The sequence below is a fragment of the Entelurus aequoreus genome, linkage group LG02 (genome assembly GCF_033978785.1).
Source record: "Entelurus aequoreus isolate RoL-2023_Sb linkage group LG02, RoL_Eaeq_v1.1, whole genome shotgun sequence".
Lineage (NCBI taxonomy): Eukaryota > Metazoa > Chordata > Actinopteri > Syngnathiformes > Syngnathidae > Entelurus > Entelurus aequoreus.
Genome location: NC_084732.1, coordinates 31,999,460 through 32,016,299, shown reverse-complemented (window position 1 = coordinate 32,016,299; position 16,840 = coordinate 31,999,460). Strand labels below are relative to the sequence as shown.

Here is a 16,840-nt window from a genome sequence, read left to right as displayed (position 1 = left end):
ATATAAGCCGCACCCACTACATTGTTGAAGAAAAACATTTTTTTCCAAAAATTAGCCGCACCAGAGTGTAAGTCGCAGATATATACGTTGTGAAATGAGTTATTTACACAAAAATATTTTGTAAATGTTTATTTACATGCTTGTTTCCAAACGCAGTCTGTAACATGGCAGTAAAACGGCTGATTAAACAAAACAGAAGTAATTGTCATGAACCCACTAGCTGATGAAGCAAGCTCTCCAATCAGCTAAACAGACTCAATAACTCCACCGTGACATTTTGGTGAGTTTACTAAGGAATTTATCAAACTGAAACAATACAAAAATAATCCCGTTGTAGGTTAATAACGCAAACATAGGTATTTGTAAACGTGTTAGCACATTGGCGAATCCTAACGATGCTAGGTTGATTACATTACCATAGCATGTACAAATATGCATTAAAACACTTCTACAGTTATCATGCATGGGACGGTTTAGTAAGTAAGAATGGTTTTCGTTAAATTGTAAAACCTACAAACGTTGCTTGGAGTGATGAAAAATCCATACGAGTAGAAAAGCTATTGTTGACTAGTGGACAGAACAGCACTTGTGCTTCTGATTGAAAGCTCTAAACGGAAGGAAATAACTGTAGACGTTCACCCGACAGCACCTGCAATGAGCGAACTTGTCCAAAAGATGGCACCGTAGCACAAACAATAACACACCTTTTAAGTGTCTTTGCATGTGTTTTATGAAAACAATTTGCATTATGGGCATCAGCTAAGAAAAATCCATAAATTAGCCGCACCGTTTTATAAGCTGCAGGGTACAAAGCGTAGATAAAAAAAAAAAAAAGTGGCTTATAGTCCGGAATTTACGGCACCTTATCGTTGTTGATGTTTGCTTTTTCCTGTAATGCAGAACTGTAATTCCCAAAAATTATTTTAACCTTTACCAAATTCATTTTCTACATATATATTTTTACTTCTTCTAAAGAAAACCAGCCAGCCAGAATTAAAAAATCTGCACTTCCATTAAATCAGGAGACTGTATTATTTATTTTAAGTCATTGTATGGCTTTTCGCTGACTGTTGGTGCATCATTCCATGCAGTCCAATTGTAAAACTGATGTACATTTACAAGATAATACAGTCGGAAAAAAAAAGAGAAAACACTGTCAATTCACTTCAAAAAGCCAGATCAAGTTAGTAGTATGTCATACAAAAATGTCAACCATAGCCTGTGTGTCTCATGATGTATATGCACAAAATGCCTTACACAATTCATTAAATATTGCATTTAAATAACTACAGCTATAGCTATTGGTTTTGCAGAAAAGTAAAATATATAATTGAATTGTAATATCTTGTCTTTGCATTGTTTTTCCGTTAATACAATGTCATACTTTACAGAACTCCTTTTTCTGTAAAGGAGTTCATTTGCACATGCTGGATCCATCCATCCATCCATCTTCTTCCGCTTATCCGAGGTCGGGTCGCGGGGGCAGCAGCTTAAGCAGGGAAGCCCAGACTTCCCTCTCCCCAGCCACTTCGTCCAGCTCCTCCCAGGGGATCCCGAGGCGTTCCCAGGCCAGCCGGGAGACATAGTCTTCCCAACGTGTCCTGGGTCTTCCCCGTGGCCTCCTACCGGTCGGACGTGCCCTGAACACCTCCCTAGGGAGGCGTTCGGGTGGCATCCTGACCAGATGCCCGAACCACCTCATCTGGCTCCTCTCGATGTGGAGGAGCAGCGGCTTTACTTTGAGCTCCCCCCGGATGGCAGAGCTTCTCACCCTATCTCTAAGGGAGAGCCCCGCCACCCGGCGGAGGAAACTCATTTTGGCCGCTTGTACCCGTGATCTTGTCCTTTCGGTCATAACCCAAAGCTCATGACCATAGGTGAGGATGGGAACGTAGATCGACCGGTAAATTGAGAGCTTTGCCTTCCGGCTCAGCTCCTTCTTCACCACAACGGATCGATACAGCGTCCGCATTACTGAAGACGCCGCACCGATCCGCCTGTCGATCTCACGATCCACTCTTCCCTCACTCGTGAACAAGACTCCGAGGTACTTGAACTCCTCCACTTGGGGCAGGGTCTCTTCCGCAACCCGGAGATGGCACTCCACCCTTTTCTGGGCGAGAACCATGGATTCGGACATGGAGGTGCTGATTCTCATCCCAGTCGCTTCACACTCAGCTGCGAACCGATCCAGTGAGAGCTGAAGATCCTGGCCTGATGAAACCATCAGGACCACATCATCTGCAAAAAGCAGAGACCTAATCCTGCAGCCACCAAACCAGATCCCCTCAACGCCTTGACTGCGCCTAGAAATTCTGTCCATAAAAGTTATGAACAGAATCGGTGACAAAGGGCAGCCTTGGCGGAGTCCAACCCTTACTGGAAACGTGTCCGACTTACTGCCGGCAATGCGGACCAAACTCTGGCACTGATCATATAGGGAGCGGACCGCCACAATCAGACAGTCCGATACCCCATACTCTCTGAGCACTCCCCACAGGACTTCCCGAGGGACACGGTCGAATGCCTTCTCCAAGTCCACAAAACACATGTAGACTGGTTGGGCAAACTCCCATGCACCCTCAAGGACCCTGCCGAGAGTATAGAGCTGGTCCACAGTTCCACGACCATGACGAAAACCACACTGTTCCTCCTGAATCCGAGGAAGAAAGCCTCCTCTCCAGCACACCTGAATAGACCTTACCGGGAAGGCTGAGGAGTGTGATCCCACGATAGTTAGAACACACCCTCCGGTTCACCTTCTTAAAGAGAGGAACCACCACCCCGGTCTGCCAATCCAGAGGTACCGCCCCCGATGTCCACGCGATGCTGCAGAGTCTTGTCAACCAAGACAGCCCCACAGCATCCAGAGCCTTAAGGAACTCCCGGCGGATCTCATCCACCCCCGGGGTCCTGCCACCGAGGAGCTTTTTAACTACCTCAGCAACCTCAGCCCCAGAAATAGGAGAGCCCACCACATATTCCCCAGACACTGCTTCCTCATAGGAAGACGTGTTGGTGGGATTGAGGAGGTCTTCGAAGTATTCCCTCCACCGATCCACAACATCCGCAGTCGAGGTCAGCAGAACACCATCCTCACCGTACACGGTGTTGATAGTGCACTGCTTCCCCTTCCTGAGGCGGCGGGTGGTGGTCCAGAATCGCTTCGAAGCCGTCCGCAAGTCGTTTTCCATGGCTTCCCCGAACTCCTCCCATGTCCGAGTTTTTGCCTCCGCGACCGCCGAAGCCGCACACCGCTTGGCCTGTCGGTACCTGTCCGCTGCCTCAGGAGTCCTATGAGCCAAAAGAACCCGATAGGACTCCTTCTTCAGCTTGACGGCATCCCTCACCGCCGGTGTCCACCAACGGGTTCTAGGATTACCGCCACGACAGGCACCAACTACCTTGCGGCCACAGCTCCAATCAGCCGCCTCGACAATAGAGGTGCGGAACATGGTCCATTCGGACTCAATGTCCAGCACCTCCCTCGTGACATGTTCAAAGTTCTTCCGGAGGTGGGAATTGAAACTCTCTCTGACAGGAGACTCTGCCAGACGTTCCCAGCAAACCCTCACAATGCGTTTGGGCCTGCCAGGTCTGTCCGGCATCCTCCCCCACCATCGCAGCCAACTCACCACCAGGTGGTGATCGGTAGAAAGCTCCGCCCCTCTCTTCACCCGAGTGTCCAAAACATGAGGCCGCAAATCCGACGACACAACTACAAAGTCGATCATGGAACTGCGGCCTAGGGTGTCCTGGTGCCAAGTGCACATATGGACACCCTTATGTTTGAACATGGTGTTCGTTATGGACAATCTGTGACGGGCACAAAAGTCCAATAACAAAACACCGCTCGGGTTCAGATCCGGGCAGCCATTCTTCCCAATCACGCCTCTCCAGGTTTCACTGTCGCTGCCAACATGAGCGTTGAAGACCCCCAGTAGAACGAGGGAATCACCCGGGGGAGCACTCTCAAGTACTCCCTCGAGTGAATCCAAAAAGGGTGGGTACTCTGAGCTGCGGTTTGGCGCGTAAGCGCAAACCACAGTCAGGACCCGTTCCCCCACCCGAAGGCGGAGGGAAGCTACCCTCTCGTCCACCGGGTTGAACTCCAACATGCAGGCTCTGAGCCGGGGGGAAACAAGAATTGCCACCCCAGCCCGTCGCCTCTCAATGCCGGCAACGCCAGAGTAGAAGAGAGTCCAGCCCCTCTCGAGAGAACTGGTTCCAGAGCCCTTGCTGTGCGTCGAAGTGAGTCCGACTATGTCTAGTCGGAACTTCTCCACCTCGCGCACTAGCTCAGGCTCCTTCCCCCCCAGCGAGGTGACGTTCCACGTCCCAAGAGCTAGCTTATGTAGCCGAGGATCGGACCGCCAAGTGCCCTGCCTTCGGCTTCCGCCCAGCTCACAATGCACCCGACCCCTATGGCCCCTCCCATGAGTGGTGAGCCCATTGGAGGGGGGACCCACGTTGCATCTTTGGGCTGTGCCTGGCCGGGCCCCATGGGGACAGGCCCAGCCACCAGGCGCTCTCCATCGTGCCCCAACTCCGGGCCTGGCTCCGGAGGGGGGCCCCGGTGACCCGCGTCCGGGCGAGGGAAATCTGAATCCTTGTTGTTTCTTTTCCATAGAAGTCTTTGAGCTGCTCTTTGTCTGATCCCTCACCTAGGACCTGTTTGTCTTGGGAGACCCTACCAGGGGGCATGAAAGCCCCCGGACAACATAGCTCCTAGGATCATTGGGACACGCAAACTCCTCTACCACGGTAAGGTGGCAGCTCAGAGAGGAGTGCTACTTTAAAAAAAAAAAAAAAAAGATAAAAAAGAAAGCTATTTTAAGGAGACTTAAAATGTAAAATTTTTAATATGAGCTTTTTGTCGCACAAAATCCTGCTGCATTATTTTACAGATCAAAATTAATTTTGTGTTGCAGTTATGTAATTTGCTCGACAGCTTGTCATGCAGGCTCAAGGAGCTGGTGCTTGTTTGTCAAGGTCAGTTTGTTAATCTCTGCATTTCCATCTCCCAATTATTATTGTATTGTCTCTAAATATAAAATAAGATTAACTTCTTGCAAACACAAACACACTTGTGTGTGCACTGATGCATGCAGACATGTTGTAAAAAGGATGTTTATTTACAAAGAGAATAAGACGAGGTGACTGTCAATATTAAATACGAGTAAACATAAATGAGTGTTACCTTTGTGTTAGACCAGGGCATTTCAAATTGAGGCACAGTGTTATTCTCATAACAATGTTCTTGAATTTCATACACTAATTCACTGTAATTAGTAGAAGATAACATTTTTATGTTTTTGAGTCCCTTAAAGCTTTCTTTCTTTTTGATACCTCCATTGTTCCCTGTAATGTATTTGTAACTACAGTTTTAACATGATTTTTAGCATGTTTTAAGGATGTTCGCTTTAAATTTGGGGTGAAAATTACTGTCAGGTTGATTATTATTTTGTAGTATATTATTATTATTATATCTCACAGATAATTTGGGAACGCCTCAGTGTTCTTCTGGTAGATCTGGGTGGGAGGTGGCCAAAGAGACTGTTACCCCTGCACTCCTCACCCCAATAATAAAATCTGTATCATACCACTTCAATCGATCTGAACCCGTCTTTGTTTTCTTTCTTGTCTTTATCATTTCTGAGGAAATTCCTGTGAGAACAACAACATGTTGTCTGTAATCTTTTAGAGCACCAAATTTGAAGATTGTTCTAAACCAGGCCTGGGCAATTATTTTGCCTCGGGGGACCACATTTAGAGAAAAAAAATGTGTCTGGGGGCCAGTGTTGGTACTAACGCGTTACTAAGTAACGCGTTACTGTAACGCCGTTAGTTTCGGCGGTAACTAGTAATCTAACGCGTTATTTTTTTATACACAGTTACTCAGTTACCGTTACTGCATGATGCGTTACTGCGTTATTTTACGTTATTTGTATGTAGTATCGGCTAGAAACTGAAGATCTGAGTGTGTTTTATTGGAGCGCTCCGGTGGAAAAGAAGAGGCGTGCTCTCCCCCACCCACAGAAAGCACACCTCCCCGCCGTACTTCGGGTCTAACAACCTTCACTTTACCCGGAAGAGGGTCTTTACAGCTGAGGGTGAATGACGAGCCCGGCGGTTTGTTGCAACTTTGTGACTTTATTGCACGCAGCCATCCACCAAGCTAGAGCACCTACACGCACTCACTGTCGCCGCTCCCTCGCCTCTCTCGGCCACTCACTCACTGACGTCACTCACTTCTCATGCTGTCATATCTTAAAGGGCCACACACACACACACACACACATACGCTACTCTCATAACAACTAACAAGACATCATGGCGAAGCCAGAAGTCGAGTTTTTTAACATGGAGACATTCTCAATACTTTTCTTTTGTCGAGCACAAAGAAAATAACATTTTAGTTAAATGTAAGTTGTGTCTTGGATCAAAGATCCTATCTACTTAGAGTTAAAGTTAAAGTGTCATTATGTTGCAGCTATTTAAAATAGTTTTGTCAATTTTTTCTGGCCTGAAATAAATTGGCCCTTTGAAACATATATTTGTCTTTGTGTGTTGTATGTAGACCACATTGCTTTCTGAGTTCAGTGATGCAAATGCATGTCAAGTTGATCAACAGATTGTATTATTCTCCAGTGCAATAACAGTACTGAAATGAAGGCTAAAAGGGCATTAATGGGAGCCTTAAAAAAAAAAGGGGGGGGGGGGGGGGGGGGGGGGGGGAAGAAGGAACTAAATAGTTTCTTTTCACAGTAACGCATTACTTTTTGGTGTAAGTAACTGAGTTAGTAACTGAGTTACTTTTGAAATAAAGTAACTAGTAATTGTAACTAGTTACTGGTTTTCAGTAACTAACCCAACACTGCTGGGGGCCGTATATCTATTTTTAGGAACACTAATACAAAACCTCACAATAATGTCTGATTGAATGCTAAAAACGTTTTGACAGACCGCCTCAAGAAACGGAATGGAATCTTTTTTTTTTACTGAATGAGACACCCAGAACGTACATGAAAATACAGAAGGTGGGATTAACAATATTAACTATGAACGATAAAACACTAAATATAGACGACATACGATCGACATATTTTAAATCAAACGAAACGCAACAAAAATGCAACAACCACAGCGGAATATCTCTCTCTGGCTGTGCTGCCCCCCACTACCGCGGTGTATGTAGGTGTTGAAATTATGTTTTTGTTCTGTTTTGTTGTTTGTCCGTGCATGGTGCAATCGTATGTGCGCAACATATATTATTTACCTTTTTTTTTTGGGGGGGGGGGGTGTTTTACTTTTGTAGCTGTATGTAGCAATAGCGCCTCTGAAGTGGCAGCTGCTTGCATCTGTGCTCCTTTAATGTTTTTTATGTCCTTTGTGATGCTTAATGTTTCCCTCTTTCCTCTTTCATACCAAAATGGCACCACGGATGGCCATCACAGTAGTTGTTGCGTTTTTCTTTGTTTGTTGCTTTAAGCAAAGACAATACAGTCTACCAGTCAAATTCCTTGTGTGTTAAACATACTCGGCCAATAAATCTGATTCTGGTGATAACGCTGCAAGGCTCTCCCAAAGTCTGCCTTCAGTAGTAGCAAATACAGAAAGTGCTCTCTTCACTGTTGATGTTGAGTTGCTATTCGCTCTGTGAAATCAATGCTCCAGGCAAGAAGCTACAGTAATGCTCAAAGGGGAAGTGCACTTGTTTTTGGAATTTTGCCTATTGTTCACAATCATTGTGAGAGATATGACGACGGATGTTATATTTTTTAATGCATTCTAAATATTAAATAATTGCGATCAAAAGTCTGCTTACAATGGAGCCTATAGGAGCCGCTCAATTTTGCCTACAAAGCCTTTAATAAAACCTCCAAACACTTACATTCTGGTTTTATATACATGATATAAGTATATATGTAATGTAGCAACAGGCACATTTATAAAATGTATTATGAATCATTTTGAGCATACGCGGCGCATTAATCTAAAAAAGGCATTGTGACCTTTAAATCATCACTTACTGTACACGGCCTGCTGTCAATAGGATGCTAACTGCTAGGATTTCATATACTTCTCATTTAGATGAAGAATGTCTCATAATCCTCGCGAAAAAACAAGGTGGGGGTCAGGGGCGGCCATGTGTCTTTTCGTGTCGTTCTTGCCAGTTCCGGCTCCTAAATTGGATGTCAAAGTGTACCAACTTTTCGGATTACATCCTCAGCCATCTACTTTGTAGGTGAGAGGCATGATTTATGATCTACAATGAACTTCCAAGTAGCAGGGAAGCAAGGAAGCAGCAGACCACTCGATGACGATGGAACACACGGAAGGGATTGTGTCGCCAATATAAATAGTTTGTCTGCGTTAGCGCTTATAATAACAATATCACTAATACTTGGTTAAAATTCAAGTCACAAAATGTAAATGGAGTATTGTTGGCGCTTTTTGAATGGTTATTTATTGGATTTTGTGGGCGGAACAGAGGACCTCCCATTTGCTTTGCTGTAAGCTGAATTTTAATTACATTTATTGAATATTAAAAAAAAATAAAACATTTAATCCATCCGTCGTCATGTTTTTCATGATTGTGAATGATAGGCAACATTACAAAAATAGGCAAATTCCCCTTAAGAAAATCATAATATTGAAAGTATTGCATAGTAAATGGTTTGTATTTATATAGCGCTTTTTATGCCTGGAATGGTACCCAAAGCGCTTTACATTATGTCACATTCACCCATTCACACACTGATGGCAAAATGCCATGTTATCATGAATTAATTAATTACATACTGTACATACCTACAGCATGAATATAAAACACAGTTTTAGGATGGTTTTGGAATAATTTATAAGTGGAATAACACCATTACCTGCATTTTTAGCCGCCTTTTACTAGCTGTTTCTACAATTTAAAATGCACCTAAAAGGGAAATACACGAGTGTTCTTTTCTTACAGTAAGATTGTGAATGATGGGCAAAATTTAAAACAAAAGTTCCCCATTAACTTGTTTTTCAACATACAAAGTGCAATGTAACAACACACATAAATGGTGGACTAATCATGCGGAACCCTCCCTCCACCGATCACAGCTACCATTAGACCACCATTATACCTCAGACAAGATAACTTTGTCATATTTTATGATTGTAAACTTTATCTATATCTGCTATAGTCATGCTATTATTGTTACTTTTCTACAACAAAGTAGTTTCCGTGTTTGTTTGCGCTCCCTCTGTATATTCCAGGCAGAATATGCTCGGCTTTTGATTAGCTGGGTGCGGTGGGCTTTTGGAGCCTTGGCTCACTGCAGTAATTAGACTGTCAGTCAAAACCAGATGGCTGCTGGCTGAAATGGGAAAGTCGCCGGGAAGTTTGTACACAAATCTCTTCTATTTTTTTTTTATTTTCTTTTGTTCTTTGAAGAGTGCACAATAGATAAATGCACCATGGTAGTTGTCAGGCAGACTTTTGGTCCGATTCCCCACTTCAGATTGTTTAGGGTTGACACCTGGGGAAAATTATATTCTTGTATGAAAAGTTAACATCAAGAAATATCTAACTTTCATCACTATGAAATATACTTTGACAAAATGAAAAGTGAGGTGAGCTACGTATTTTCCGGACTATAGAGTGCACTGGTTTATAAGCCGCACCCACTAAATTCTAAGGGAAAAAAATATGTTTCCATATATTAGGCACACCTGACTATAAGCGACAGATATATGTATTGCAAAATAAGTTATTTACCCATGAATATTCTGTAAATGTTTTATTACATACCTTAATTATTTCCAATCGGTGCCTGTAACACGGCAGTAAAACGGCTGATCAAACAAAACAAAAGTCACCATCATGGACCCGCTAGCTGTGGAAGCTAGCTCTCCAATCAGCTAAACACACTCAATAGCTTTCCGGTGATGTCTTGGTGAATTTACTGAGGAATTTGTGAAACTGAAATAATCCAAAAAAAAAAATGCAGTTGTAAGTTTATAACACTAACACAGACACTCGCAAATGTGTTAGGATATTAGCTAATGCTATCAATGCTAGCATTATTACATTATGATAGCACATACAAATAGGCATGAAAACACTTCTACAGCCATCACACATGGGACAGTTTAGTAGGTATAAACAGTTTTAGTTATATTGTAAAACTTGCAAATGTTGCTTGGAGTTATGAATGAAGAGTTCCTACAAATAGGAATGAACGATTAGAACAGCACTCTACTTCCGGTCGAAAGCACTAAATGGAATGACACTGCAACACATGCAGTGACTGAACTCGTCCAAAAGATGGCGCCATTGCACAAACAATAAAATACCTTTTCAGTGTATTTGCTTGTTTTTTTGTTTTAACTATTTTTCTCATGGCCGTCAGGGAAGGCAAATCTTATAAGTCGCAGGGTTCAAAGTGTAGGAAAAAAATAGCTGCTTATTGTGCGGAATTTACGGTACTTAGGTTTTATTTTTTTTACGGACAGCATTTAAATAATATTTTAATTACAAAGCAGATATCTTTTGAAACAGTAAAGGAAACAAATGGTGGTTATTGTCTCAGTGCTATTTTGTTTTCAATGTTCAAAAAATAGCCATTGTTTCTGAATTAAACAAAAATACTAAGTGTTGAAGCAAACATTATTTCAGTTAGCTACTCAAAATCAGGCAACAAGCTACAATAGGGGAAGGATTTAAATGGACCCATTCCTGGGTGTGAGAAAAAGTTGACGGGTTAATCATTTTGCAATGCATTCTGCTGAAAATTATGGAAAGCGCCACTCCACACATCAACTGATGCTGTGGTCAAAGTTGTAATTGCCACACAACGCATTTTAAGATATTTATCACTACTGTGGCTAAAGTGGATTGTGCCCCTCCCCAATTTGTCACGTTTCATGTGTCAGGTAAACCGTGATGAATGGGGCTGTATGAATCACCTTCCTACTGTACCTTTTTGGAGGCCACTGATTTTTCTGTTCGCTTGTCAGAGAAATGCATCAGAAGTATTCATATTTATTGGATGGGTGCTGTTGTGTTAGAGGAATGTAAGCTTATTTACAACAACAACAACATTATTGTCCTCATTTTAGTTCTTGTTCATTAAAAGCAAAAAACTATTCTATGAATCCAATTCTGATGGTTTATCCCCGGAGTAAAAAATATGACCTTTTTGGATATTATTATGACTGAATGATGTGTGATTTGTGGATTTTAAAATCATTACAATACTGTATTGCTTCAAAATGTCACAGTGTCAACTTTTTAAAAAGGTGCCAGCATTTAGTAAACAACTGGGGGAATCTTTTCGTAATTTGCATACATCACTCACATTAGTTGTCCATAATGATTTATAAAATGCCATTTAAACATTCACTGTTAAAAAAAATCATCAAAACCCTCTGCCTCTTTTTGTTTGTATCCAGATTGTTTTTGAAGGAATCCGAGGGCCGAGCTTCGAGGGTGACATCGCTATCGACGACGTGTCCATCACTCTCGGCAAATGCAAGCAGGATAACACTGTAGCCAGCGCAGGTAAGACAGGTAAGATAGATAGATTGGGGAATGTTTTTTTTGGGGCGGACTCGACAATAAAATAATGGAAAAGAACACTCAGGGCCTGATCTACTAAAATCCAAATACCATGCACTAAACAGTGTGCGTGTACTGTTAGTGGGCGTGTTGCCTGTGATCATTTAAGACTGCGTGTACAATTGATAATAGAATAGAATAGAATAGAAAGTACTTTATTTAACCCTTGGGGAAATTCAACACCACAGTTAGCTCACAGTAGAGAATAAATACTTAGGTATTTTTTTTACATGTGAATAATATAAATACAGTCTATTATACAGCATTATTCACATGTGAATAATATAAATAGAGTCTATTATACAGCATTATTCACATGTGAATAATATAAATACAGTCTATCATACAGCATTATTCACAAGTGAATAATATAAATACAGTCTATTATACAGCATTATTCACATGTGAAAAATATAAATACTAGGGCTGTGAATCTTTGGGTGTCCCATGATTCGATTCAATATCGATTCTTGGGGTCACGATTCGATTCAAAATCGATTTTTTTTTTCAATTTAACACGATTCTCGATTCAAAAACTATTTTTTTCCCGATTCAAAAGGATTCTCTATTTATTCAATACATAGGATTTCAGCAGGATCTACCCCAGTCTGCTGACATGCAAGCAGAGTAGTAGATTTTTGTAAAAAGCTTTTATAGTTGTAAAGGACAATGTTTTATCAACTGATTGCAATAATGTAAATTTGTTTTAACTATTAAATGAACCAAAAATATGACTTATTTTATCTTTGTGAAAATATTGGACACAGTGTGTTGTCAAGCTTATGAGATGCGATGCAAGTGTAAGCCACTGTGACACTATTGTTCTTTTTTTTAAATGTTTTATAAATGTCTAATGATAATGTCAATGAGGGATTTTTAATCACTGCTATGTTGAAATTGTAACTAATTTTGATACTGTTGTTGAAAATATTCATTTTTGTTTCACTACTTTTGGTTTGTTCTGTGTCGTGTTTGTGTCTCCTCTCAATTGCTCTGTTTATTGCAGTTCTGAGTTTTGCTGGGTCGGGTTTGGTTTTGGAATTGGATTGCATTGTTATGGTATTGCTGTGTATTGTTTTGTTGGATTGCTTAATACAAATAAAACAATTTAATAAAAATTAAAAAATAATAAAAAAATCAACAAAAAAAATCTATATTTTAAAAATGAGAATCGATTTTGAATCGCACAACGTGAGAATCGCGATTCGAATTCGAATCATTTTTTTCCCACACCCCTAATAAATACAGTCTATTATACATTTAAGTACAGTCAAAAAGGAACATATGCATTATACAGTCTGATGGCTATCGGTATGAAGGACCTCCTGTGTCGTTCCGTGTTGCATTTTGGGAGTCTGAGCCTCCCACTGAACGTGCTCATTCTCTCCGCCAGGTCCGAGTATAGTGGGTGGGTGATGCACACCGCCCTATTCAAATGAGTATTTTGCGTGTACTAGACGGCTTTCACCATGGATACACTCATTTACTGCACATTCATGTTTTCATACTCCTGTGGCGTCTTGCTGTGTTTTGAAACATGCAGGTACCATTTTTTATAGAAGCAGTCCTGCAGCGCTATCTACAATGAAGCCCACCTTTCTAGTGCGCTGATGATACCTTGACTTGTGTAAAAGTCCCATTCCCGATCTCCTTACATATTACGTTAAGTGAAAGTACCAATGATTGTCACACACACACTAGGTGTGGCGAAATTATTCTGTGCATTTGACCCATCACCCTTGATCACCCCCTGGGAGGTGAGGGGAGCAGTGAGCAACAACAGTGGCCGCGCCCGGGAATCATTTTTGGTGATTTAACCCCCAATTCCAACCCTTGATGCTGAGTCTTTGGTATGACTCAGCCGGGGTTTGAACTCACAAACTACCGATCTCAGGGCGGACACTCTAACCACTGAGTAGTTAATACATGCATATACAGTAAACTTATACTTTTCATTCTGTGACTTCTCCCACCCACGCTGACTCTTCCTACCTGTTTTCCATCTCCATCTTTACTTTATAAGTACACCACTGCAGGTTTTTTTTGTTTTTTTTAGAAAGTAATGACAAGGTCTTTCATACCACAAAAAATACGTGTTATAAATGCATACAGACACCCTCCATAAGTGTCATCCACTTGTAAGTAACATTGTTGGTATCTCTGTCTTAAAGGTGAACAAATGGAACAAAATGATGGCGTGTTACAGATGTTGAGTGCATGATAGCGTGAAGACGCCATTAGCCCAAAGGGCGGGACTGTGCACAAAAGGTCACGGAAAAAGAGAATGACCATGTGTATGTATGATAGAAGAGAGGTTGATCTACAAAAAGAAAGCAAAAAGAAGATTAAGTAGCAGTTCAAGAGCAGCTATCACACACACTGACAGTCTCACACACATTCATCATCGTGCCCACTGCTTGCAACCACAAGCATTCAAGTTTTATGGCAAACTACAAGCAAGTCAAACGTTAAACATGGATGTCAAAATTTTCGGGAACAAATATAGCTCATACCTGCCCGATGTAAATAATGCTATCACTCTTTTCTAGCTTATATATTTTGAAAATGTACCTCGCTTTTCTCACGTTGAGCTCATTTTCTTCACATTTGAGGTCAACATTAAATGGTGCATTTTTAACATTTAGATGTAACGTTTTTATTTATAATTTATATTTAAATTGAACATTTACATTTAAAATGTTAATTTAACACATATTTAAATTTTAAATTCAAAATTCTGATTTCACATTTGGAGTTAACTGTCATAAATATATTTACATTCATTTTATATTCAACATTTACAATCAACATTTACATATTTATATTTAACATTTTTATTTAACATTTAGTTTTGTCATATTTGATTCACATTCAGATGTAACATTTATATTTACAGTTAACATTTAGATTCAACTTTTAGATTTTCTATTTAGATTTAACATTCATATTTATATTTAACATGTATTTGTATGTGTAACATTTAAATTTAACATTTAGATTCAACATTCATATTTATATTTAACATTTTAATTAACATTTATATTTATATTTGACATTTATATTTAACATTTAGATGTAACGTTTGTATTTAATATTTATATTTAAATTGAACATTTATATTTAAAAATGTTAGTTAACATAAATATTTAACATTTAGATTAAAAATTCTGATTTCACATTCAGAGTTAACATTCATAATTATATGTACATGTATTTTATATTTAACATTTAGAATCAACATTTAGATTTAACATTCATATTTGTATTTAAAGGCCTACTGAAATGACATTTTTTTATTCAAACGGGGATAGCAGATCCATTCTATGTGTCATACTTGATCATTTGGCGATATTGCCATATTTTTGCTGAAAGGATTTAGTAGAGAACAACGACGATAAAGATCGCAACTTTTGGTATCTGATAAAAAAAAGTCTTGCCCCTACCGGAAGTAGTGTGACGTAGTCAGTTGAAAGGCTCCTCACATTTTCCTATTGTTTTCAATGCAGCTAGAGCGATTCGGACCGAGAAAGCGACGATTACCCCATTAATTTGAGCAAGGATGAAAGATTTGTGGATGAGGAACGTCAGAGTGAAGGACTAGAATGCAGTGCAAGACATATCTTTTTTCGCTCTGACCGTAACTTAGGTACAAGCTGGCTCATTGGATTCCACACTCTCTCCTTTTTCTATTGTGGATCACGGATTTGTATTTTAAACCACCTCGGATACTATATCCTCTTGAAAATGAGAGTCGAGAACGCGAAATGGAAATTCACAGTGACTTTTATCTCCACGACAATACATCGACGAAACACTTTAGCTTAGGAGCTAACGTGATAGTATCGTGCTTAACTGCATATAGAAACAAAATAAATAAATCCCTGACTGGAAGGATAGACAGAAGATCAACAATACTGTTAAAAGATTAAAAGTACCAATGATTGTCACACACACACTAGATGTGGTGAAATTTGTCCTCTGCATTTGTCCCATCCCCTTGGGTAGCAGTGGGCAGCAGCAGTGCCGCGCCCGGGAATCATTTTGGTGATTTAACCCCCAACTCCAACCCTTTGTTGCTGAGTGCCAAGCAGGGAGGTTATGGGTCCCATTTTTATAGTCTTTGGTATGACTAAACCATGGACATGTAACTACACGGTTAATGCTTTTCCAGCCTGGCGAAGGTTAACAATGCTGTTGCTAACGACGCCATTGAAGCTAACTTAGCAACCGGACCTCACAGAGCTATGCTAAAAACATTAGCTATCCACCTACGCCAGCCACCCCTCATCTGCTCATCAACACCCGTGCTCACCTGCGTTCCAGCGATCGACGGTGTGACGAAGGACTTCACCCGATCACAGATGCGGTCGGCGAGACGGAGGAAGTTAAGGTGAGTTCGCCGGCTAGCGCGTCTGCTATCCATCTCTGTCCTCCTGGCTGTGTTGCTGTAGGCCGCCGCTAATACACCGATCCCACCTACAACTTTCTTCTTTGCAGTCTCCATTGTTCATTAAACAAATTGCAAAAGATTCACCAACACAGATGTCCAGAATACTGTGGCATTTTGAAAACACAGCTTTTTTGTATTGTATTCAATGGGGTACCAATACTTCCATCAACCGTTTACGTCACACGCATACGTCATCATACCTAGACGTTTTCAACCGGAAGTGTGGCGGGAAATTTAAAATTGCACTTTATAAGTTAACCTGGCCGTATTGGCATGTGTTGCAATGTTAAGATTTCATCATTGATATATAAACTATCAGACTGCGTGGTCGGTAGTAGTGGGTTTCAGTAGGCCTTTAACATTTTTATTGAACATTTATATTTAGATTTGACATTTTTATTTATCATTTAGATGTAACATTTATATTTAGAGTAACATTTAGATTTATGACCTACTCAGTGGCCTAGTGGTTAGAGTGTCCGCCCTGAGATCGGTATGTCGTGAGTTCAAACCCCGGCCGAGTCATACCAAAGACTATAAAAAATGGGACCCATTACCTCCCTGCTTGGCACTCAGCATCAAGGGTTGGAATTGGGGGTTAAATCACCAAAAAATTATTCCCGGGCGTGGCCATTGCTGCTGCTCACTGCACCCCTCACCTCCCAGGGGGTGATCAAGAGTGATGGGTCAAATGCAGAGAATAATTTCGCCACACCTAGTGTGTGTGTGACAATCATTGGTACCTTAACTTTAGGAGTTTGCATGTTCTCCCCGTGACTGCGTGG

The 16,840-nt window shown here is 41.0% G+C and overlaps 1 protein-coding gene across 4 annotated transcripts in view; it reads left to right on the top strand.

Moving 5' to 3' along the window:
* Positions 1–16,840, top strand: part of LOC133632656 (MAM domain-containing glycosylphosphatidylinositol anchor protein 1) — a 596,928-nt gene that overhangs the window by 565,406 nt on the left and 14,682 nt on the right. For 3 of the 4 annotated variants that reach the window (XM_062025233.1, XM_062025218.1, XM_062025227.1), the window contains exon 18: positions 11,440–11,557. In XM_062025233.1, the coding sequence (XP_061881217.1) occupies positions 11,440–11,557 (118 nt within the window). The remainder of the gene's footprint in view (positions 1–11,439; positions 11,558–16,840) is intronic. The other variant, XM_062025242.1, reaches the window with a different exon arrangement.